General features: G+C 40.8%; 1 protein-coding gene across 3 annotated transcripts in view; it reads right to left on the bottom strand.

Annotated features, from left to right (window-relative positions):
- The window catches only part of KCNH1 (potassium voltage-gated channel subfamily H member 1), a 183,499-nt gene that overhangs the window by 116,893 nt on the left and 39,847 nt on the right, over positions 1–26,759 (bottom strand). For all 3 annotated transcript variants that reach the window (XM_074537118.1, XM_074537117.1, XM_074537119.1), the window contains exon 7: positions 15,202–15,631. In XM_074537118.1, coding sequence (XP_074393219.1) covers positions 15,202–15,631 — 430 coding nt within the window. The remainder of the gene's footprint in view (positions 1–15,201; positions 15,632–26,759) is intronic.

Genomic DNA, 26,759 nt, shown 5'->3' with positions numbered 1-26,759 from the left:
AGATACACGCATAGAATATATACATATCCCTATACAGTCCCAGCTCTCAGGCTGCCACAGCTCTCGGCTGTCTTAGATACACACATAGAATATATACATATCCCTATACAGTCCCAGCTCTCAGGCTGCCACAGCTCTCGGCTGTCTTAGATACACGCATAGAATATATACATATCCCTATACAGTCCCAGCTCTCAGGCTGCCACAGCTCTCGGCTGTCTTAGATACACACATAGAATATATACATATCCCTATACAGTCCCAGCTCTCAGGCTGCCACAGCTCTCAGCTCTCTTTAGATACATACACAGAATATATACATATCCCTATACAGTCCCAGCTCTCAGGCTGCCACAGCTCTCAGCTGTCTTTCGATGTTCCAAGGCTCTTTTCTTTAAAGGCCATATTCTTCCAGCTTTCTGCTGCTACAGCTCCTTAATTCAAAGGCCATATTATATTCTACAGTCCCAGCTCTCAGGCTGCCACAGCTCTCAGCTGTCCTATCTTCTATAGTCCCAGCTCTCTGGCTGATATTCCAAAGTCCCAGCTCTCAGGCTGCCACAGCTCTCGGCTGTCCGGGGGATTCCATACCTTCTTTCAATGTTTGGTTGCAGTGTTCTTCATCATACGGGGTCACCAGTTGTTGTAATCTTCGCTGCAGTGTTGTTCTTGCCTCTCTGCTGGAGCTCTTCTCCATTCTCTGCAGCACAGTCCTTCCTGTCTTCTCAGGGGCTCCTCCTGGGCTCTTGACCCACCCCTATTTATCTCAGTTACCTTCACGAGCTACAGCTGCTGCCCAACTAAGGACCCTGCAGCTGCAGCTCGTTTGGAGCAACTCAGACCCACACAGATCCCACAATACAACATATATTCAGGCCCCCACAAAACCTTAGTGTCAACTTCAAGTTCTATTTCTCTCTCTCAACACTTGCTCTTCCTTTTGCTCACCCACACACACCTCACCATAACAGCAAAGGAAGCAAGGGAATCTCAGTAACCTACATTCTTCCATCTCACACCTGTCAGTGCACTTAGGAACTGACCAGCAGAAGCCCAAAAAAGCAGGCAGTCAGCTCTACTGGCCTGAAAGAACCTTCTGATGCCATCCCTGGAAAACAGGAGCATCCAGCTACTTGGCAAATTCCAGTCATTCCCCAGAAGGTGCCTGGCAGTGTCATATAGATCTCTGCTCACAGCTACTGCTGTTCTCATACTTCTACACACACTGAGAAGTTTTGATTTGACTCTTGCAGTTTTCACAACAAGTGTGCTGTCTTCTCTTATATCAGTGAGAGGAAAAAAAAAATCTGACTCATCTCCCTCTCCTCTTTTCCTTTTTTCCCAGAAAGCTGCCTCTTGGTCAGATGGCACATTGCAGTGTATGTAGATGCTGTCAGCATCCACAGGTGACTCTCTGTTCTCAGGTGCCTCTTGGAAACACCTACACCAAAGCATGCAGCATGGGGAACAAACAGCAGGATCTGGAACATGAGGCAGGTCCTTCCCCACCTCCCTGCACAGACTCTGAACACCCAAGAATGGCAAAGAAGGGAAAACAGGTCATGGAAGGTGACAGCACAGCCAACACCTCACCTCGATGTGGCCTCAGCTTCCCCGTGTCACACCAGCAATGGGATTGCAATGCCCCTTCCAGACAGCACCTGGCACAGCCTCCAGTCACCTCAGTTCACCAGATACACGAAGGTTCAGAGCACTAGTAGACATTGTGTTCACTGCATGAGTGGCTCAGAACAGCTTTATGGGCCAGGGTGGCACATTAATAGGTCATCTTCTTTCCAATGCCCACAGTCTGTGCAGCACTTACACAACACAGTGTCTTGCTCCAAGTGGTTTCCCTGTTTGGTAATTCCTCTATGATTTTGACAGGAGGTTGCTAAATTCATATGGAACAAGGCTCCTTTCCAGAAAAATGCCCATTTCCCCCCTCACACATTCTGTAGCTGTCATCTCATTACTAACCTGCAGTCAACTCATTTGCAAGGAGTGTGAGAAAGACAGTTCCTAAAATCTTTAGTTCTGGCATACTTAGTTCCTGATAAAATTGATTCTGTAGTTTTCTAGGTCATGAAAAGAAGGGCTTTTATGAAGAAAAAATAAGTAGAATCAAAAATATTCAAAACAGAAGTGAATCAGGCAATGAAAACTTATTTGCACTGTTGCAATACAGGAAATCACCTTCCTTTCCCCTCTCCTCCCTCCCTCTGGATTTAAATGCAGGAAACTCAATAAGAATTTTGAAGTTCAGCAAATGGTTAAGGAATGAGAAGCTCAAGGAATTACAATTTATAACAACTTCCTTCTCAAAAATCAAAGGGGCAGAACAAGTCAAATTGAGTATCTTTTCTGGTTCCTTGTTTCTTATTAAATTTTCTCTGTGAGGAAAAAAAAAAATAAAGCCATGATGCTGCTGCTAGTGTGGGATGGCAAAGCTCAGAGTGGTGACAGGCCCAGAAATGAAGGTTTATAGAGAGAAGTGAGAGAAAAATGGTGGTTCATTTTAGGAAAGAGAAGTGGAAATAGGCCACATGAGATTTAGGGTGCAGTTCTGTGAACTATTCTCAGTGGATAGTGGGTTATTTCCAAGACCAGATCAGTGCCAGATCTGTGTGTTTGATGCAAAAGGACCTGTCCAGGACCACACACACAAAGTGCCACAGCAGGCCTGACCCTTAGAAGATGAAATTCCACTCATTTGCCTTCTGAATATGAAAGGGGGGAAAGGTTTTGTAAAGGAACATTAGGATAGGGTTAGTTCAAAATTGGAGCAAGTGTGCTACTTCATATTTTGCAAAACTTGTATTGAAAGCACAAACTGTCAGTAAGTCATACAACTGTAATAAATAAGCTCACAGTTTTCAAAATTCACTTGATGAAGTTTCTAGAAGCTCTGAGACTATTTAAGACCTTTGTGGACCAGGATGACCCAAAAACTCCAACATTATTTTTCATGCTTTCCTAGTAAATCCTAATTTTATCAGAAAATAACTTGAAAAAAATTTCTCATTTAAGTTCAAAGACAGAAATTCATTATCTTAAGTCCAATTCTGCCTCCTTCCATTTGGCCTTGTTACACTTAGAAGATATTATCACTCTCCAATTCCCTCTCATTTTGTAGTGAAAATCCTGCAGGATACCTGCAAAAACAGTGAAGAAGTACCAAACCACAGCCCTGAATCATCCTGCTCGCCAGCACCCATCAACCAACACATATTTGTGTTTGGGATGGGGACGGGGAAGGCAAGGTTTGCCTATCATCTCACCAGAAAATTGAATTCCACACCACTTGGTATAGTTACTGGTTTGATTTTAAAGAAGGAAAAAAATCATTCCTAATCATGTTGAGGTGAGTCAGAAAAGTCAGGCCTTTATACCTCAACTGTTTCATTCTTTACAGTAAGGCACTTGAGATTTCAGAACCTACTGGCTGCCAAATTCCTTGGTTAGAAGAATAAATTTTCTACTTTTCTTCCAGGCAAAAGGACCTATTAATATGTTACATGTCTCCCTCCACATTTTTCACACCAGTAGCAGCAAGAGTTGCTGCACAGTGGATAAAAGATACTGATATTTTTACATATATTCCATATTCTCTCAGTAGATCAGAATTTCTTCCAACAGGCTGCTGCTTATGATAGGATATGGCTTCAGATAATAACTCAAGTTCAGATCTAGTGCATTTCAGAGCTTTCAACTCCAAGAAATTGACTGAATATGACCCACAGCAGCTTCTTCCTCCTCTAAAACATTCCCTTTCACTTTTATAAACAGCCAAATCTTCCTTTAAAATATAAAAGCAGCCAAATGCACTAAAACTCACTGATCTGGTAAGCACAGCTAAGCTCTATTCATTCTCAAGATGTCATGAGATCACTTATCCAAGTGGTTAAGGTCATAGCATCACCTATAAACCACTCACACATTCCAGCCAGGCAAGCTATTTCCACTCAAACACTCTGTAACCTACAGCAGGCCTGTTTGGGTCCAGCAGAATGTAGATATTAAAATAACTGCACAACAATGTAAATATTAAAATAATGATACAATTTTTTTGAAGCTGATGCAGAAGTGAAAAGCGCTTAAGAAGATGCTTCAGAACTTCCATCATATTCCACACATTAGATGACAAATGGCACAATGTGTCACATGGGTGGATGTGCTATTTTACTGTTTTTCCCCCCCATGCGTATCTAATTGGGTTTTTCTCAGCCAGAAATGGACTTGTGTAAAACCAAATCCTTGTCCAGCGTTGCCATCCTCCAGCACTACAGTTGGCTGCTTAAGGAAAGGCCTCCCAGGAATGCAGGGACAATGAAAAATCTGTGCTTTTTGTATGTTGCTGTCATGGTTTGACCAGGAAGGAGTGGGAATTCTGGGAAGCTGTGGTCAAACCAATGAAGGTTTTGGGTTTCATACTGACACCTGGTGTAGCCAGTGGGGTTTGGACACACCTCCGAGAATACACAGGGGTTAAAAGCAAGGCACTGCCCTGGCACTTTCTCTTTTGGACATCGTCGGGCGAAGAGGTCAGATCTCTCTCCCCCGCCCGGCCCGCTGCTGCTGGGCGGGGGAGGGGCCGCCATGCGGTAGGCCTGGGGCCTGGACAGAGGTGGGGGTTGAGGGGGCTTTCAAGGATGGAAGGGTGGCGGAGCCCCAAGAGACATCGAGATATCGGGCAGCCAGCCCCCCCCCCCCCCGGAGAGAGAGAGCCGGCGGCACCGAATGTGATGGCAGCCAGCCAGGAGGAGAAGGGGGGAGGGAGAAGCAGCAGCAGCAGCAGCAGCACGTGTGGGAGTATCATCTCGTCCCAGGACAGACAGAGACTGAAAACTTTTAACCCTTTCTTGCATGATTGGGGCCTTGCAGAAAATGCTAATCCTCCTCGAAGCTGAATAAGAAGGGAGATGAGAGATGAGATGAGATAAGGACTTTGGCCCGGAGATTGTGGAGATGATTGGATGGGGAGAGATGATTTGGAGTGGCCTTTTGGCTGGACTTTTTCTTGCAGCCATGGACTCAGTTGTTCCTGTGACACAGACTGCATTTAGGGGGAGGCAGTGCCTCAAAACCAGGAGGGTTCATTCGTGAGGACCCCCCGGCCCCAGGGGGTTGGAAAAATATGGGGGGGACAGTTGTCCCAAAAGCAGAGACTGTGCCTTTTTGGAGTGAGACAAGGCATCCTTGAAAGACCACCCTAAAAGCAGCTCTGGCCATGTCTCGGTGGTGAGAGCACTGGGCATGGAAGGAACATGTCACAAGCGGCAAAAGGACTTTTTTTTCCCCCGGGCGGTGCCGAAGTGACAAGGAAGCATCCGAGGTTTCAGTGTGTTTCCAGAAGCCTATGGAACAAGAAGGACTCCTTTCCTCTTCATGAACTGCAGTTTGAGTATACTAAAGTGTCGTGCCGGGCTGGGCAGTTGGTGTTTTTGAGAGAATGTATTGGATTGGGAAAGTCAGGGAGTGGGGAGGAGGAAAAGTGGTTTTTTTTGTAAGGTTTTCAATTTTCTTTCTTTTTCCTTATAGTCTTTCCCTATTTTTCCTGTAGTTTTAGGTAATAAAGTGTTCTTTATGTTTAAGTTGGAGCCTGTTTTGCTTATTCCTGGTCACATCTCACAGCAGACACCAGGGTGAGGCATTTTCATGGGGGCACTGGCTCTGTGCCAGGCTCAAACCATGACAGTTGCATACGTTTAGCCAATTGCACAAGTGGGAATCCATAATATAGTTCTGACAGACCAACCACCCTCTTCTACTTTGCACTTGTGTAATTCAGCAATTTAAGAATAAATTTGTATACTGAACCCCAAGGTTTGGTGTCTTGCACAGCAAAGCACTGTGTCTCGTTGTTTTATTGTAGGGAACAAAATATTGATCTTGCAAATTCGCCCCTGGTTCCTGCCTGAAATATTCTTTTTTTTAAATATTCCTCTGCTATCTCAGTCCATGTTCTGGATGCCTCACACCTTTCTCTCACAAATTAACTTGTGTTAATCATGTTCCTTTAGATTTTAAAACAAGTTAGTTGCACACTCTGATTAAAGTTTGATAAAGCCAGCCTATCAGTGTTTTAAATTTACTTATAGGAAGTAATGTTAGAAATGTCTAAAGAAAGCAAAATGCTGCACATGATATAAAGATATCAGGTGAAAAAGAAAGATATCCATAGCTGGAACACCTACTTATTTTCCTTATCCTTCTCCTTCCTATTAAAGAGTTAAAAGACAAAATTTAGAAATGCTGTGTAAAAGAAAGAGAAAAGGCAATTATCTATAACATTACTGTAGTGTGAGCTCTCCTCAAATCCTGGAAAAACCAAACTATTAACACTTCACAGCTTTCATCTTCTCTCCTGTCAAACAAATGTATTTTTTCTCCATTTGCATTTACAGTTCTTTCAAAAGTTGTCCAATATCTTGGGGAGCAATGTTAACTCTGCAGAAGAGAAATGGACTGTAAAAACCTTGAGAATTAGAAATTTTTTAGAAAAATCTCACTTCAGGAATTGTCCTGATTGGATTTGCAGAGTTCTGCTAGAGATATGGACTATATTCTGGGACTATTCTAGCAACTAAATTCTAGTATATTCTAAAGTTGGGTGATTCTCTAGTTCTATTAGGCTGAAGTACAGCCAGAAATTTTTAGCCATTATGGCAAGATAACATATCAAGGGACAATTCATAAAGTATAAAGGTATGTGATATGTAGCTCTGCAACATTTATGGGTGTTTTTTCCCTACAGCCATAAGAACACAGGCAATTTACCCTTGCCCTTTCCAAATTATAGTTTGCCCAAAAATTAGTGGCAATAATTTAATCTAGCTTTAATCTGGTCATATATGCTTTAAATAACAAGAAAGGGAATACTGGTTACTAATTTTTGCCTTGTAAGAAATAACATCTCACAGAGAATTAATTTAAGCTTCCCCAAGCCAGGAAACCAAGTATTACCATACTAATACACTGACAGAAAATACTTTCTTACTGCTTGCTTTGAAATGTGTTGGGGTGAGGAGAGGACTAACTCCTTATGAATGGGCCACTCCTCAAAGGCCATGGTCATTAGCTAAGACAGATTTATTACAGCATCAGCACTTGTGTGGTGAACCTGAAAAACAACTTTGAGTCCATCTTTGCCTGGAGACAATTGTAGAGAGCATTTTGAGCAGACACTGGATAGAAACAAGCTGCACAACCCTGCATACGTGCCTGATAGCAGAGACATGCTGCCCTTGGGCAAACAATATAAAGAAGTTTTGCCAAGATGTACCCCAGGAAAAGGGATGTGAAGCAGGATGTTCTAAGGATGTGAAGAGAAGATATGGAGCAGAACGTTCTGCTAACAGTTTCGCCAAGCTATGCTACGTGACCAAAGATACATTAGCTCTTTTGTCTTATAGATAATACTTTGCAACTAGTTTTATGCATTCTCACTCGCAAGAACCCTGTATTCCCATTTAATGTACCCTCAGATGTGAAATAAATCGAGCATCAATCACCACCTCTATGAGGATCAATCTCTGACTCTGGAGGGCTCCTCTCTCTATCAACCCTCTTTTTCCCCCAGTCTCTCTCTCTCCCTCCCATATACCCTTCTTTCCTTTATCAATTTTTGTAGGAATTTGCTATTTAGATAGGTGTCACCTAAAGGTTTTTTCTGATTTTAACACAAGTGTTTTATCATAGAACCAGAGAATCATTCAAATTGGAAAAGACCTTTAAGATCATTGAGTCCACCCTTAACCCAGCACTGCCAAGCCCATCAATAAACCCTGTCCCCGAGTGCCACATCTACACGTCTTCTCAGTACCTCAAGGATGGTGACTCCACCACTCCCCTGGGCACTCTATTCCCATGCCTGAACACCCTTTCCATGAAGAAATCTTTACTAATATCCAACCTAAGTCTCCCCTGATGCAACTTGAGGCTATTTCCTCTCATCCTATCACTTGTTAGCTGGGAGAAGAGACTGACCCTTACCTGGCTACATCCTCCTTTATGGGAGTTGAGGAGGTTGATAAGGTCTCCCCAGAGCCTCCTTTTCTCCAGGCTGAACACCCCCAGCTCCCTCAACTACTCCACATGAGTCTTCTGCTCCAGACCCTCCACCAGCTCTGTTGCCCTTCTCCGGACTCACTCCAGCACCTCAGTGCATTTCTTGTAGTGAGGGGCCCAGAACTGAAGACAGGATTTGAGGTGTGGCCTCACCATTGCCCAGTACAGAGGGGGAAATCCCCGTCCTTGCCCTGCTGGCCACACTATTTCTGGTACAAGCCAGAAAGCCATTGGCCTCCTTGGCCACCTGGGCACAGGCTGGCTCATGCTCAGCCGCTGTACCAGCACCCCTGGATCCTTTTCTGCTGGACTGCTTTCCAGTCACTCTGCCCCAAGGCAGTAGAGATCCACAGGGCTGTTGTGACCCCACTGCAGGACCTGTCATTTGACCTTCCTGAACCTCACCACTGGCCTCAGCACATCAATCCAGTCTGTACCAGTCTACTCTGTAGATCCCTCTGCAGAGCCTTCCTGGCCTCCAGCAAATCAAGGCTGCCACATAACTTGGTGTCCTCTGCAAACTGGCTGAGAGTACACTTGACCCCCTCATCCAGATTATTCAGAAGGATATTAAACAAGGCTGGTCCCAATACAGAGTCCTGAGGAACTGGGTTGTGCTTCAGTACAAGCAACCTGAAAAAAAACAAGAAGGTCCTGGACGTCCTTACCCAAAGAGAAGGCAGCTTTTATGAGCTAAGACTTTGGAGCTTGCTGAGTTGTGAAGCCTTTACAGATGTGATGGCACCTCTCCTCCATGTCCTGTCTGCACTGAATGTCAATGATGTGACTCTGTGCAGGCTCATCAGTGGGGCTGGAAGTGCCACCACGACCCAGCACACCCCACGCTTACCGATGAGAAATACCTACACACTCTGCTGGAAACTGCATCCCTTGGGACTCAGATGTCTGAAGGGTTGTTTATATACCCAAAAAGCCAAAAACAATGTTGTCTATCCATTTTATTTCTGTTTGTCACAATGACTTTGAGGTTTTGGTAGGTTTTGTTGTTGACTTTTTGGAGCTGGATTTTTGTTGGGTTGGTTTTTTTGCATGATTTTACTCATTCTTTACTCTGAACATGAAAAATTGACATATTTCCACCTCTAGAGATGAAAGGTGAAAACCAAATCCTGCCCTAATAGTTAAACCCTCTTCTAACATACAGAGAAATTCTACCCACTTTTCTGCCAGCCTTATCACTTTGCTGCTGAAACTTGCACAGAAATACATCCAGAGCACTTCTGGTGGTTTGTTCTAGTGGAGAAAACATCCAAGCAAAACAACATTCAGATATCCTAAATAGTTGCTTAACAATTACAGCAGTAACACACCATCTCTTCAAATATCATGACTAACATCAAATAAAAAGTAATAAGGCACAGCACAGAGGAGTGAAGGAACAGAACTATAAAGACCGGCCATAGTTATTAAAAAGAAATTTTAAAAAATTAAAATCCAGTCCTTTAAATTAGGAATTAACTGGCTAGAGTAGTGTTGCTGTTGGCTAAGATAGATGAGAATGAAAATTATTGCAAAACTATCATCCCTATAGAAAGCATAGAGCTGCCATCTGCAGTCTCAGGAGCCTGCAAGAGGTATGTGACATCTGAGGAATTTTTGTCATCTTGCCAGGGATGTGACAAATACCAGGAATTCAAGAATTCAGTTTTTGCAAGCCAAGGTTTCTTTTTCCTTTCCCAGCATGTCCCCAAGCCCAAAACACTGCACTGGCAATACCCCTGAACATAGAGCAAGTTGCTTTGGGTTTAAAATCCCTTAGGCCTTTGTGCTGCAGCCATTAATGATACCCTCAGCAAACCTAACACTTAGCACACAGCTGGCCCTTAGTTTCAGGCCACCAGCTTCCAGCAAAAATGATTCAAACACATTCCCCCACCACCTAGAAAGGGTTCTAGGGTTAAATTTGTTTCTCTTGTCATTAGATACATGTTTAGTAAATGGCCAGATCCATTTGCTTTTCAATTGATGACCTGCTTTATGAGGGGGAAATCGTGCCTTAGGAAGATCACCAAACATGATGCTGCCATGCCTCTATAACTTGTCTGGGTGTTTTGATAACAATAGTCTAGTTTTTATCAGTTGCTCACTTTTCTTGTTCACAAGAGTCACTAAACACTTCTTACCGTGCTGGAGGTCACTAAAGCACACCAATGCTCTGTGAGACTGTGAAGGAGTAGCACTGACCTGTGCATCATGATTCCTGCCACCAAAATTTTCTTAAAGCTCTCAAGGATGGTTACACTATTGTTCCTTTCAGCAATAGTGCTGTAAACAAAACTGCCTATGTTTTCACATTTACTGAATGTTATTCTTGTTTCTGGATTGTTTGGGTGGGTTTTTTTTGTTTGGTTTTGGTGGGTTTTTTGTCTAATGAGCAAGAAACTGTTCACAGACAAAGCTGATCAAAGCTGAGACAGCTACTCCATTCTCCTGGGACCTGTGTCTACCTTAATCAGAAACAGCAGCTGAAGTGCTGCAGGACTGCATGATGCTTGGGTTGCACACCACATCATGCAGAAGAGGAGTGGCTTGGGTTTCTGGACTGTTTTGATTAATGAATTCAGTGGCTGACAATTCATCATGGTATGCAAGCATGCATGTTCATGAGTCTGACCTTTTAACTCCTACTTTTGTCTTTTTCCATGATCCCTCTCACTATCTGCTTAGTGTTTCACAGGGGAATTTGTGATTTCGTTTAGAATTCAAAGATGTGCCTTTTCCTTCATATTTTGGATGTGTCCAGCCTTGTAGTTCCAGTAAGTTCCTACCTAACAAAGGAGAATTTAGCATAAACAGGCACCAAAAACTTGGAATCTTTTAATGCAACTGAAAACATCAACAAAAGGCTCCCCAAATGATGGATTTTGCTCCATTGCTCAAAATCCAAATAGGCAAGAATCCATCAGTATTATTTTATGTCAAAAGTCAAGAATGTCAAGCATTTTTAGAACTGCTCATCCCTACTCCACCTGCATAGCAAGGGGATTGCTGACACAGTGCCCAGATACAAAAACCACAAATGAAAGTACTCTGATTTTTGCTAGTGCTTAGGAAAAATAAACAATACCCAACCCAACCTGACAGAATCACTGAGAAAAATATATAAAGACTGTAATTTCAAGGCATATGTCTCCACAGGGAAGAAATCAAAAACTGAAACAGCTTTTTTTTCTTTTTATTTTCTCAAGTATTAAAAATGGAAAATATATGTCTTTCTGCAGACCCAGACAGTGGTTTTAAGCCTGGTTTTATGTAATGTCAGCCTCACTGAAAGATCTGTCTGTAGACATCTTCCCTATTAATTAGCAATTTACTGGCCATCTGTGGAAAGGGATAAGCAAATATGTTTTTCATTTAAAATGAAGCTGAGGAATTAATTGCTTTTACTTCCCCTAGTAACTCATCCTTCTCTCTATATATACACACACATACACTCAATAAAGAAAGTGAGGCAAAACCATGCAGGTCAGTTCAGAGATGTGAAGATAGATACTTTCCTTTGTAAAACTACAATTCAACATATGTTCAGAAAAAGCAGCTACACAGTAACAAGAAACACAAGCTTCCACAGAAAAGAAATCATTAAAAGCAGCCACTGGGTATTTCATCTCTATTTTAAAATAACTTGATCCACCCAAACAGATGTGCATTATTTGAGGTCAAGAATCAAGAGCAATTTTCACCTGCCCCCTGCAGTGGAGCTGACTAAGTGACAAAAGATCCCTGGGGTTATGAGTGTGCCACAGCCCCCCACAAATCTAATTAGGGGCTTCACCTTCCCACATCAAAATAGCCAACAGCAAGACACTTTCTCTCTGAAAACTGCAGCCACAATGAGGCCAGCAGGACAGCATGTGCATCCCTGCATTGGAGAGCACAAGAACACCTCCCTGCAGGAGGAGGCCCTGAAGCAGAGACCAGGGCTGCTGACACAAGGCCAGGCTTCCTTAAACTTTGTCCCCAGTGTAAACACAACCAACAAATCCAGCCCCACAGGCTCAATGCCCACACACAGCTTATTCACCTCAATGATGCCTTCCCAGTGTCTGTGCACAACTAATATCATATACCCACTCCTACAAGCTACATACATTACATTTTTTACTGGGTCAACATTTGCATTCAACTCAGCCAACATTCCCACTGCTTCAGGACAGCTTCACTAAAGTATTTCTAAATTTTTCATTAAAAGCTACCTGGATTTATTATTTACCATAATAAAAGCTTGAATAAACGAGAAAATGGAAGTGGTCCTGCCTAGTTTTTTAAACAGCTATCTGGTATCACAGCAAAGTACTACTACTGGTGGTCAGTGTATATACAGAGCCAATGCAACACAAATGAAATTCTACCACAGGATCAGCTCTACAGAGAGAGTAAGCAGTGAGCAGAAAGGGACATACCCATGGCTGAGCACCAGAGCAAACCAGATTTTGTCTTATGGAAGATGGAATTACAGAGTTAACTCCATCCCTCTGGGCACAAGCATACTAAAGACACATGGAAAGACACTAATAATGAACTGCTTATGCTTTCAAATATCTCTAATATTCTGAGCCTTTCTGGCACAAACACCCCATTTGGATGTCATCACAGGCCTGTACTTACTGTAGCACAAACCCTTCTGTCAATATGCCAGTGGAAAAGACAGCAGTGCAAGTCTTAAAAACACTTGTTTACACAACAAGTCCTCTTCAGAAACACAGGCTCAACAGACAACAATCCAAGATCAAAGAAAAAAGTATCACTACCATTCACACCTTTCTTCTTCAGAAACTATTCAAGCTACAGATCCACTAAACCAAAACAAAACTAGAAACCAAGTTGCTAGAAACAAGGACCTGAAAGCCTTGCAAAGCCACCACACACCTGGCAATGTACACACCATGACCAGCCTTTCCCAGAGGCACAAGAACTTTGCACAATCAAATCCATTGGATTAAAAATAATTCTGAGCAGGAAGGACTCACACTTCTAAAAGCAAACTCTTCCTTTCCCTCTACCTGATGCCAACATCTGCACTCCGGGGAAGCAGCTCTTGAGTGCCCCTACCAAACCATGGAGGCACAGCCTGTGGAGCAAACTGAAGCCAAATCATCAATACCAATAATCAGAGGGAGGGTGCAAAGGCAGTGCTGCGACTTTGAACTGATCCAGGACCCACAGAGATGCAGCTTCTGTGACAGCCACCAGTGGAGGGCAAGTCCCTGCCATGCACTGCACCCTGACTTGCTGCAGGACAGCCTCACACCCAGCCCATGCAAGGAAGGTGGGGCTTGAAGGCATTTTCACACATGTTCACCTTCTCCATCACCATTTCCAGAAAACTAATTTTCTTTCAGAAATAAAAATAAAGTAAAAATTTCAAAGGTGTGAAATTGTGACTGTAAGCTTAGCTGGCCACAGTGTTGTTTAAGCCACTAGTCTTTTGATACAGCACTTATTGCTATTCAAATGAGCAGAGGATAAAATACACAAAAAGAAAGGTTATAATTTTCTTTCTGCTCATCTAAATGAACATTATTTATGCATAAATTCAGTTTCTTTCTGCCACATTGTCATATGAAGAGCTTGGAACAGGTGCAAGTCCAAAATAATCCCAGGTACATTCATGACTTTTTGAAGATTATGCTTAATCATTATTCATAGTACTAAATAATAATACTGACTAATACTAGCTGTTCTTGTTCTAGCTAGTATCATGGTCATAACAATAAGCCAAAGATCAGGATATTTCCTGATAAAATGGGCACCTTCATCAGGAAATATGCTTGGAAGCCTGATTTGTGCTACACCACTAAATTGTCTAATGCACCTTCTCATGAGAAAACTGCAAAATTTTATCCATATTTTATATAAATTTCCCTTCTCCTACAGGGTGTTTTATTAGGATGATGGGACTCTTGGCAGACGAAAAAGCTAGAAAAACAAAATTAACAATCTTTATAGCTCAAATATCCCAATCCCTGTGTGATCAACAATGTATGTCTTGATAGTTTTTTTCACTAACCTTCAGCAGACTTAAGGCTACGCACATAATCTCAGTGTGTGACTTCAGTGTTGCTGTAAAAGGACACATCAGAATCAAAAGTTCACATTTCTGCAGCAGGCACTGTACTGCTAATTGAGTTTCATTATGTATTTGGTTTTAATTTTCTGCTTAGCAAGGATTGACTTTCTCCTCCTCGGGATGCAATGTTACCATACAGAAGCTTCTATCTTTCTCCATACAAGAACAACTTTTCCCATGGACAAAGCAGATTTTTTTCCTTAATTTGGTTCAAGCTCCACCCTCATCTAGAAAACCATGACCTAGTTTAACAGCGGCCACCATATGGTTCTTAACTCCAAGTAGCTCTCAAGGCATTCTGAATGCAGATCCTGCACTGAAATGACAACATGGCCAAAAGCTGGACAGCTTGGCAACATGTACCCATTCTAACAAGGATGTCTGAGCCAGAGGTGCCCAAGCACAGGAGCGTCCCCCTTGCTTCAGGATATGTCTCTGTGCTCAGCCCACGGCAGAGTTTGTGGCTCCTAAAGAGTCCCAGTTCCCTCTCCGTCAGAAGATGATGCTCCCAGACCTCCTCCCCCTTATCAAATGTATACAGCTCTCAACATGAAAAGAGCTTGCCACATACTAAAATGGAGGCAAAAAGGTACAATAATTCTTAACACTTCAGTCTTTAAGCATTTTATGGACATTACTAGAGCATATTGAGATGATATGGACAGAATATTTTTTCCAAAACCACTGAATTTTTGCTAGTCACAACAATACTCCTATTTGTGATTTAAACCTAGCTGTTAAGAAAGTGTGTAATATATACTGCCACCAAAAATATTTTTAGCTGCCTCACATTTACAGGGTTCCAGATGTTCTTATGAAACCAGCATTGATGACATGCAGCTACTTGGTGTTGTGTACTGATGTGCGGAAGCAAACAAACTCCACAACTTTGTGAAAGCTGCAAAGCCGGTATGTTTATTGCAGCCTGGACACATGTGGGGACTCAAAGATGTACATCTCAACTAAACCTAAATGGATTTCTACTCTGGCAAATTTCCACTCTCTCTCAATACAAGAAAGACAGAATCTCTAATACTTACAGCCAATCATCATCATAGCCACGGCAAAGATCTTCTCCCCATCCGTGGTGGGAGCGATGTTCCCGAATCCCACGCTGGTCAGGCTGGTCATGGTGAAGTAGAGCGAGGAGATGTAGACGGAGTCCTTGCTGGGCCCGCCCTCCCACTTGCCAAAGCCGGAGGCGTTGAAGCGGTAGGGGGTGCCGATGGACTCCCCCAGCTGGTAGAGCCAGCTCTCGGTGCGGATGGTGTTGGTGTCCTCGTCGATGACCTCGTAGTCGCCGATGCTGTACCAGATGCAGGCCAGCCAGTGCGCGGCCAGCCCGAACACGCACACCAGCAGCACCAGCACCGCCGCCCCGTACTCGATGTAGTGGTCCAGCTTGCGCGCCACGCGGCCCAGCCGCAGCAGCCTGACCACCTTGAGGGAGCTGAACAGGCTGCTGATGCCCTGCAAGGACAAACAGCAGCGCCCATTAGCAATCCATGGGAAAGCAACAATACTTATAACTGCGGCTTCCAAAGAAACAAGGTGATCCACAAAAAAACAGATAGTCACCAGGTAACTGTAAAACACAAAAAACTTAGTGACCCTTTCCAGGGATGAATATATGCACCCTTGCCTTCATCCACTGCCATCTTGTGCAGTGCTCTCTGAACTCCCTTTTCAGATTATTTGAACAGGTTTACCAATACCTTAGTAAAAACTTCAAACGACAGGCTGTCTATTCCATATCCAGTTGTGAATTCTTATGCAACATGTCAGATGTAATGTCTCAGATATAACAGAGATTACAATATTTAGCTCAGGTATATCAGAAAGATAAATAAGGCCAAAAAATACCGGCAGTACCTGGCAATTTGTAGTTTTCCTATTTCCTACAATGCATTTCCTGTGACTTCACTCTCCTATACAAATTCATGCACTGATAATCAGTCCTCTGACATTTCTCATATGAACTACACAAAGCTTAAATATTTCAAATATCTCACTAATCCCCAAATTATATCCTTTTTATGACAGCTTTGATATCAATGCAGTATTTCTGTACTGAAAATAATATGGCTCCCATGAAACAGAATTAAGCCAGCATGCAGGATTTTGTATTGTTAACTTTTATACAAATTTGCACAAGAAGTCAAATTAAAAAATTCAAACCCATTTGGAGCATGAGAAGATCTGAATAGCTTATCATAAAAATCCTTCCTTTTTTTTTTTTTTTTTTTACTTCCTCTTACCAAGACTGTTTCATACATAGAAGTCTGATTAAAATTTAAGCAGACTGGTTTAATGAGTATTTCTGGAAATGCATAATTGCATACTTCTGGTCACCAGCTTTTACTGGAAGTTTGTTTATTCCTGCATAAATACAACTGCCTCAGTATCTCAGGCTGCTTCAGTGCACTAGAAAAGATGTTTTATTAAATAATTACATAAAGTATATTGACTCATGTTCCCCAAGACTGCAGCAATATATTTTCCCTTTATTTCATGAATTTGTCATGATTACATTGACTCATTTTCAGAGACAGATGTAATTTGTTACCTGGGAACACACTAGCAATTTCTATTAAGTATCTGGACAAGATCTAATGCAACCAGGGGGTGGGGAGTAAAAAGAGAGAGAGAGATTAAAAAAAGAAAATAGAAAGCAGCCTTCCTTTAAGTCAGAGATATTTCCAGAAATCTAGAAAAGAGCAAGTGAACTATTATTTTAATGAATATCTAAGCAAAACTTTTCAAGTCGCTGATACAAAAATTGCTACACAAAGTAAGTTAATTTCCATTTCCCATTCATTCCATACCCAGCTTTGTTTTGTAAACGCTGGAGCAAAGCCTCAGTGCCAATTCTAAAAATATGACACAAAAGACCTTAATTTCCAGGGGAGGGAAAGCAGGTATTTCTGAACACTCATATGGAGAGGAAAAGCAAAGCGGAAAATGCAAAAAATTATAACCACATATTAGAATTGGATAAAGTCCTAGACTGACAAGCACATTTAGTCTCTGCATTTTAAATATTCTGACATTACAATACAGCCTTTTGGCTTTTTCCCTCAGGGCTCATGCCCACTTCTCCCTGTTCTCTTTGCAAACCTTAGCAGTGAAACACTCATTTTTTTCATTTTGAGAGGTCTCCAGCAGTGATGCTCTTTTAGCTTCAGTCTTAAAACCAAGCCTTTTAATCACACACTGCTTCAAAATCTCCACCCCAACATCCAAGAAAGCGGGCTTGTTTATGTTCAAAAGCAGTGGTGCAAAACCTGTTCTTCAAACTAAACATATCCCTGTGATTAAAAAATAAACCCCGAAAAATGCTGTTTGTCAGCATGAGTCCTACCAAAGCCAAAAAATAATAATGGTTTAGGAAGGACTTAATAGCTTAGAGTTTGGTTAATTCTTAATTAAAAATTAAGAATTAAAAATTAAAAAGAGTCAAGGATTAGAAATACTTGGGGAAAAGAAGGATCACAGAAGAGGAGCTCAAGAAATTGGATATGAAAATTGGGAATACTAATTAAAATACATTAAATCAGATTTTAAAAGTCTAAGGCAAAATACTTTTTTCAAGCATTCTCTTATCCTACTTTCCCTTGTGGAATTCACTAAAAGAAATTTTATTAAAAAAATTTAAATGGGATTGAACTGCATCATTTGAGAGAAACTGATTCTACCAAATTCTTACCAGAGATAGATAGAATTAGGCTTTTTGTACAAGAAGAACTTGAATATTTACAAGAAACATATACTTGATTTGGTAGCACTGGAAGGATACATTTAATATTCAAATGACTCCTAATACTCACCTGACTGCATTGCCAGTGAGATTCTAAAAGTTCAGAAAAAGCTCTATAAAAAAACCTCAAATTTATTTTTATTTTTATTTCAGTGTGAACAGTGTTCTCTTTGCTTTCCTCAAAGGAAAGGATTTGTCTATCCTAAATGGACGAATATCAAGAGCAAGAACTGCACAGGGAAATGATTATGCATATAACTCTTAAAAATTTCTAAGTAAAAGAATTTCAAATGGTTACAAACAACTGAAACTTAATAGACTGTTTCACAGATTATAAAGTAAGGAAAAAAATCAGATAGTCCTGCAATACTTTAAATCAGTACTTTTTGGCACAAGATTTAGCAAATTATATTTTAATGCTCACTGGAATAGATCTGTTGGATTGAAAAATTGACAATTTTAGATTACCACTTTCCAAAATAGAACTGTACTTTTAGATTATTGTCCATTTTAATGCTCTTATCAGTGCAGATTATTTTTATGCTTTTATCGTACAGATGGCTCCATGATGGCACGCAAAGGAGCCTGAACTCAATTTACTTCTCTTGATGTGCGTCCCACCCTCTTGGTCTGCTGCTCCTGCCAGCTTTGAGAGGCAGATGAAGAGATCCTTGTGCCCAAAGGAAACAGGAAAACCTCAGTTCATGAAGAGCTAGAAATGGCACTGCGTGTCCCAAGCAGGCTCCCTCACATCACCATAAGGAATGTATACGTGGCAGCCAGGGAAAGGATAAGTAATGTTCCATGGAGTTCTACTGCATCTGATTTATCCCAACAGTTGCAACTACTGGTACTCTATCCAACAGAAAACATTCCTTGAGGCTATGCAAAAATAAATTTTTAAAAATCTATTATATGGCCAGAACAGACACATAGTATATTTTTTTACAGAGAGAACTTGGGTGCAGTGCTCACTTCAACATGCAGCACTTGGTCAAGTGTGTCAGAAAATACTGAATTTTGCACACACTTGTATTTCAAATGTTTTGAAGCAACCGAATGAGACTAAAAAATTCTACTGCTGATACCTGTGTATTGATGTTGATAAATATTTCATAGGTTGGCAGGTTTACTCTCATTGCCAGTGATGGCTGCTGCATAAAAAGGAAGAAAATGTAGCCAGTCCCCTCCAAACCAAAGGGGAAGCTCAAGGCACTGAGACACTGAAGAAATTATTCCATAGCCACTGACTGAGCAGACTTGAATGTCAAAAGTTCTTAAAATAATAAACACAACCACTTCCCCTCCCTCTCCTTCTACACATTCTTTGCAGAGTAGAACTGTACCCCAAAAACAGAAAAACAGAACAGCCTCAGTCCCAGAGGAAAGCAGTGCCCATATTTTATATTCAAAGCCAAGACTTCATAAGTTTGTCCATTAAGTACTGCCAAAAGCAAATTTCCATGTATAATTTGTCATTAATTAGACTTCCTTACTATATACTGTGCACATTTACACAGGTTTTCTTCTGTATTTCCTTGCTTTCTGCAAGACCTAATCTATTGTGAGTGCACCCCTGGTCTCACACTGATACCTCAGCATGTAAGCAGCCTTCTTCCCAAACACAGGATCCAGGACATCCCTGTTTTGGCTCTACCTCTCAATCAGACAATACAAGATTTGTGCTGTTACTTCCACACCCAGACAAACAGACAGAGGCACTGTGAAAACACAAGGGCTGTAAGCAGAGCCATTATTGTTCCTTGTGTCTTTGTGGTCCAAGAACAGTAACAGTGGACACACAGTGACAGATGCTGTACAGATAAAAGCAGTTGCTCCTGTTCGTTTGCCATGTAAAATTAAATTCAGCTCAATTCATTGACTAAAAGAAGTCCACCTAGAAAAAAATTAAAATACAAATTGTTTAAAGAACAGCCATAAAACGTAACTGAGGTCACCCCACCTGCCCCCCCAAAAACGTGAGAAATACTTAATTTTCCATTCCAAACAAGATGCAGCATGAATAACTGCAGAAAATAACTAAAATGCTGCATTCACCCCACCTCCTACAGCTGCAGTAGCACAAGTGCTTTAGTAATAGATTCAATCTACATGACAGTATTCACTTTTTAGGCCATTATTCACTTTCTACATGTACAGAAAGAAAATGCACTTAACCCAAGCATTAAGATTTTTTTTCTAGGCTCAAAGGCAGGATAATTTACTTCCTACTTACTACCTATTTTTAAAAAGAGAAATATTCAGTATTGGCACAAATCTTTCCTAAGTTTTTCAGCACTTTTCTCTCATATGGAACTGCTAAAGTTCAGGCATCATCTCAATTAATGGGAGATGCAGGAGACTAAAAGCTAACCATTAAAAGATAGAGAATTAAACAGACAAAAAAAATAAATTATTTATTCCAAAAGTGGAGGCAATGAACCAAATTTATCACTACTGTGAGGCAAAAGCTGCAGAAAGCACTGCCTTCTTTCTTGACACTTTGTTTGAAGCCAGCCATGCCACAACCTGGCTCTGCCTATCTGCAGTAACCTGGCATCTCTGTCAGGCCGCCATTAGGACTACACATTTCCATCATTTGTCTCCTCTGGTTTTCTTAATTAGGTCTGAGAACATGACCTTTTCTACAGATGGCCATATTTAGCAACCAAGAGATGAGATAGCGTTATGTGCACAGGTCAAAATCAATATCTAAGCCCTCTGGATACTGCTGTGGTTTTCAGCACTGAAGAAAACATATCTCTAGACCCCTGAAGCTTATTTTAGTCAGACATTTGTGAGCTTGGTTAGAAATGGGGGAGAAATGGCAATAATTCATGTATTAGAGCACAGGGTGTGGGAAGAGATGGGAAGGCTGATTTTTCATTTGTAAGACTATGTCCATGTTTGCCATACATGCACACTCAGGAAAAAAAGACAAAAAAAAAAAAAAAAAAAAAAAACAAAAAAAAAAAACCAACCAAAACCAGGAAACAAATTCTATTTTCCTTTTACTTTGAGAGGAAGAACAAGAATAAAGATAACTCATAAGTAACCTAAAGAAATCCTACTTTCTGTGGTAGCAAATAAAAAATTGACCCCAACAGACAACAATCTGCTTCCCTATGCTTCTGATTCAAAGCAACAGCCAATTCCAGAGCTTTTTACTTATCTCAAAGGAGCAAAACACCCAAACAATATTTAGTGTTACTGGCATTTAATATCTCTCCATCTTTTCCAATTCTAATTCCATCCCTACTATGAAATAGACTACAGAGCAACCACTTAGCTACTCAAACAAATACCCTTTGTCATCTCATCTGACTTTGTGCCTCAGATCGATACAAGTGTGCTGAATGGGGGGAGAAGAGGAGTAACTGATCCCTGCCTCTGGAACATGCCTCCCTTTATACACAGTGTAAGTCTCGCTCTAACAGCAGCTTTTTGAAATAATTCAGACTCTAATATATTCAATTAGCTCTCCCTCTTGGACAAAGGCTATCACCATACATTATCACTGAAAATGTAATTCAGCGTTTTAATTCTTTTAGCCTGATAGAGATTGAATAGCTTATGCAGACTACTATTCTCTCTTTAACAGAATGATAAATTAGGCCTCTCAAAGCTATGAAGAAGTAGCCCTGAAATCCAGTAACACCCTTACTTATCTGTGACTTAGCAAAAAGACTAATCTGAACATTTGGAGTGCAGAAGAAGAGTCAACCAGAGTCTCAACAGCCTCAGTAGAACCTACAGAGAAGGTCAACACCAGTCAGGGGCACAGCAACACATCCTGCTCTGGAATTCTCCTTTGGTAGGGGCTGTCCATCAGCAGACAGAGCAGATGTCTCTGAGCCACCACGGTGTATGAGCCTGGGTAAGACATGGGAAGGTAGCAGAATCAGGCTTACAGCACGGGAGAGAATATAACCCTGAATGCCTGCAGTGGCTATATATATATACACAATTTGGAAAACTGAGGATATGGGGGGAAAAGACAGCCTGCCCCTTCACAGGGTAGCATAAAAATAGCATGTGATGGGTAGGTAACATGGAGGTTGGGTTTGTAAGGAAGGAAGATAGAAAAACTCATATTTAACTGGGAAAAAAAATGGAGGGGGGAGAAGTGAGGGCATGTGGAACAAGGCAGACAGAGAAGAGAGACCCCTCACTTGAATCCCCAAGAGTGTCTGAACAGCAAGTGCTTCTTTTGCCTACCTGGTTTATATCCTGGCTGTGCACTTTACCCCAGGAATCTGCTCTGCACCATCTGCATTTCTCCAAAATACTCCTTCCACCTACCTGTCTGCTAAGGAGTAATTCCTGCCTGCCACAGCCCCCTGGAGCCATGCTGCAGAACAGAGGCACTTACACAAGTCAGACAAGCAGCCCTCCTCCTCCTCCACCACTGCTCTTCCTTCCCACTGCACTCCTCCTTTTCCACAGTTCAAGGCTGTCAAACTCCTTCTGGAGCTCCAAATACCACTTAGGAGCCAGAGCAAGGACCTTCCTATGCTGTGAGGGTTTCTGGCAGGTTACAGCCCCAGCACACACCTGCCATGGGTGTGTTCTGTTTCTCAGGGAATTCTCCCACAGGGACACCCAACCAAGTAGACCTCCTTCATCATCACACCCCCAGCCCAAGGCCCATGTTCCAGCCCTCCCCTGCCCCACCTGGGCACAGTAACCCAATTTCTCCATCCTTCCCCAGAAGCCCCAGTAGGTGTCACCCAGTCCACAGGGTCTCTCTCATCCCTCCTGGTCTACCTTCATCTCATCCAAGAACCACAATTTGCCAGCATCTCCTCCTCTACGCCTGGATCACGCTCCATGATACACAGCTGGGGTTTCTTGTTAAGCATGACATAAAAAGTAGGTTATGACTGCTTTAAAATTTCAATTAGCCATAGAAAATTATTCATTCATTGCTAGATTTAGCAATAGACTCACATGCAAAATACAGCACTGCCTCATTGGACAGATTCAAATAAGAATGGTGAACTACTGATTCAAACAGATTTCATATTACTCAGCTGTTTACAGTTTAAAAATACTTTTAAAATTACATTTTCCAGTTTGCAAAATTCATCTAACATAAAATCTTTATAGGTCCCAGTTTATTCCATAAAACTGTAAATATGATAATTTATTTCCTTGCCCCTTATTGCATGCAGTGGTTAAAAAAAAAAAAAAAAAGGGAAGTTGCATGCTTTCCAGTGTAGCTGCTTCAGTAATTCCTAAATAGCTAATTTGTATTAGCATGAGAGATTATTCCATTAACAAGGTTTAAATTAATCTATTGCAAAAGTACTGCCTCAGAGAGTTGCCAACAATTTGACCAGCAACACATTCATTTTTTCCTCTCTCAACTCTCTGTTTACTTTCCAGCTACACCACACTCACTTAGCACTAATTATCTTCATTTACTTCTATTATTCCGTATTGTATTTTTTTCTGGGACTTCGTTTATCATCATAAATTTTGGCCTTTCAAAGCTGTACATCCTCTCTGCCTACAAGCTAGCTTCTCTCCTATTCATTCACTTAACTGAGCACTAGATCATTTATATTGAATGTATCTTTCCTAATGATCTTTTACTACGCATTTATTTCTCTTCTACCTCAACTAATTGAGTGATGCATGGTTCTCAATTTGGCATCAGCCAACAACTGATCACAGCTCTCTGCTCAAACATATACAGCAATTACTATTACAAACTCCCTATTTCAGAGATTTATATGGTGGTGACATGACTGGATTCCACTCCTGCCATGAGATTTCACAACAGCATCACATGTAAAAAGTTAAATTTTTTCCAATATAAATTATACCTTATGGCATTATGGATGAAAACCACAGTATAAAATTGCACAAGCTGACACTGCAAAAATATGCTTTGGAATTCAAGGTCTTAAATTGCACTGTTCTTGGCAAAAATTGTGGAATTTTCTTTAAGCCTGGTTTTCGTTAAATTTAGTGATTGATGTCTGAACACAAAAAGATAACATTATCCCCCAAAGAAGGTGGTAATTCCTTAAGTGAGGAATAATACTAATTACAGTAAAGAATTACTGACAAATGCTATTTTGATCATTCAAATTTGAAAGAGACTAACACCACATGTTTCAAGGGCTGTTTAAATTTTAGACCAATATTTTCTTTTCTTACTCAGACTAAATTACAGCATGATGTATTCTGTTAACAATAGGAAGTTCAAGCCTAGCATTAAGTTGATTCATCAATCAGTATGAATATGGTATATTTTCTTCTGTTGAAATTCTGTCAGGTCAAGAAAATAATTAGTATTTAACCGTATCATTTGTTTTCCATATATAAAAGCCAGGAGAAACATTCATAACTTTACTGTCATTTGGGTAACAACAGAAATTTCTCTACAGCTATTCATTTCTTCATTTGTTGAATTCTGCTCATGTCTGAATACGAAATTCTATACTGTCTCTTTGAGCACAGTACTTGAGATCAGTCTCTTATATAATTATATGGCCTTGAACAAAGACATTAATGTTTTTTCTTTCGTCTTCCATCTGTAGAATGTGGCTATTCATACTTAAGTGCCTCTTGAATTAATTGTAGTTATTAATAGTTGTATTGATTAATAGTTAATGAATTCGAATTATTTTTATGGACAAAAATATTCTCAACCATGCAGAGAAGAGACTGGAATTTCGATTATATTGAAAAATGTGAATTGAAAATATACTAATTTTCCAAACTGCAACAAACCCAAAGAATTTTGAAATTGTCTGAAAACCACAGAATTCACACTCAATTTTGTTTCAAGAAAATATTTTCGGTTATATCTTATAATGGAATAATGAAGTAAATTGCAAAACAAAAAGTTACTTCAAAATAGGAAAAAATATCCAATACCAGAATTTTTTCAATTGAGTATCTGCTTGCCAAAAATATTGATCAACTCTAGTTTCATCTATTACAGTTAGTGGATCATTTTAAAGATGACAAAAATGGTTTCACTATTAATCTAGAGATAAGTAATGGGACAGTCCCAAAACTGCCCAGAGCAAAAAAAAAATCTCAATACCCTATTATACAGTTTTTTACTTATTCAGTGCTGCAATTCCTGTGTCCCTTGCAAATCAATTAGTCTCCATCACAGTAATTACAACATTCTGAAGTACAAATTGACTTGTCAAGTTAGTTCCTCCATGACATTCTCAGAGTCTTCAGCGCCTTTTTTAAGCAGAAAATGACAGCAGCCAGCAAAATAAGCAAGCTTCTACCTGTTCCAATCCCCCTTCAACAAAGGGACTGCACCAAAGCCAGGATTCTATTTCTTCCTGTTTGGAATCATGTATGGAAAGCATCAGATTGGGGAAAATAACATTCATATTCTTCATCGCATCTCAGCACACTGTTGACACTGGGCATCATTTCAACTCTGGCCATTTTTAAGAATACTCTCACTTGGACTTCCAAAAAAAAAGAAAATCCTGCAGCAGTCATGGCCAGTTCCTGACTCCATTGCCATGGCTCCAAGGGAATTCCCTCTAGCAGAATTAAAGTGACACAGAGATAAGAGTTCAGTTTGGTTATTTGCACACTGAGCAGGGCAGCCTTGCACCTGACTTAATCCAGCTGTGCAGTCATATGGTGTATAATCCAGGGCAAGAGAGAGGTAAATGTGAGCCAGCAAGAAAGGAAGGGAGATGACCCACAAGGGAATGCTCTACACAACAGAAAAGAAAGATAAAAGGCAAAGATTTTCTGCTTTCAAGACTCCTTGAATGTGGCTTTTTTTTTTTTTTCTTCTTCACTAAAAGGTTATCTTTCTCTCCACAGGCAGTTCTTGAAACAGTGATCAGCAGATACTGTCCCAAACCCCCTCCTGATGTGCACTGTGTTATTCTGCTGGCATTGCTGGCAAAACCCCTCAGGTGCCACAAAGCCAGCCCATGAGCCCTCAGTAGAAGCATGGCAATTTTCACCAGTGGAAACTCTGCTCTAATGATCCTATAGCAATTTATACCAGCCAAATGTCAGAAGCCACTATGGGAAATGCAGATGAACGGTCTTGAAAGGAGAGCATCAAAAAAAACTTGATTTTTTTTTTCCTCCTTGGGCACAATAGTAAAATAACTTAAACTAACACTGTTACACCGATTAAGGAGACTGTTGAAGAGCCAGGGGAAAACTGAAGTACCAATCAGCTTCCCATTGCCACAAGGCAACACTGAGATGGAGAACCTGCAGAAATACAAATCCACATAAGAATTTCTCTGCAGAATTGCTACCATGAGTCCAAAATCATCTGTGCTCAGTTCAAGTGCTGTCACAGCCCCTGGTACAGACATTTTCCTCAGGGATGTTCTGTAGGTCACATCACCAGTCTAAAGTCAAAAAGTGTTCCTTCAGCAAAATCTTCACCAGGCTGCTTCTATCTGCCCTGGGTGAGAAAAGCTTCCTCCCTGGTTTGTTGTTTTTTTGTTGGGTTGTTTTTTTGTCTCTTGCTTTATTTTTTACTTTTACTTCTTCTTTTTCCTCTTTCTGTCTGAATGTCAGAACCTGACATATGGCCACTCCTCCCATCGCTTTATCACTGTCACAGCAAAGTAATTTGTGAAAGCCCTGCAGAATAATCTGCAGTCTGGGTCTTTCATATGGCAAACAAATACTTAAGGACAGGTCTCACAAGGCTTTTTTTGCTTGATCTAATTTCAGTCTGCAGCTTGATATAAAATGAAAACGTCTCTAGGGAATTAAATATCAAATAACATCATATTTTTTCCACTGCATTTAACAGTTTGCCTACCTGTCCTCAAGTTATTGAGAAAACCCCTTTAAATTTTATAAAAAATAGTC

This window comes from Zonotrichia albicollis, chromosome 3 (assembly GCF_047830755.1).
Source record: "Zonotrichia albicollis isolate bZonAlb1 chromosome 3, bZonAlb1.hap1, whole genome shotgun sequence".
NCBI classification, from domain to species: domain Eukaryota; kingdom Metazoa; phylum Chordata; class Aves; order Passeriformes; family Passerellidae; genus Zonotrichia; species Zonotrichia albicollis.
Note: the sequence above shows the minus strand (reverse complement) of the source record. Positions and strands in the feature narration are given on the sequence as shown.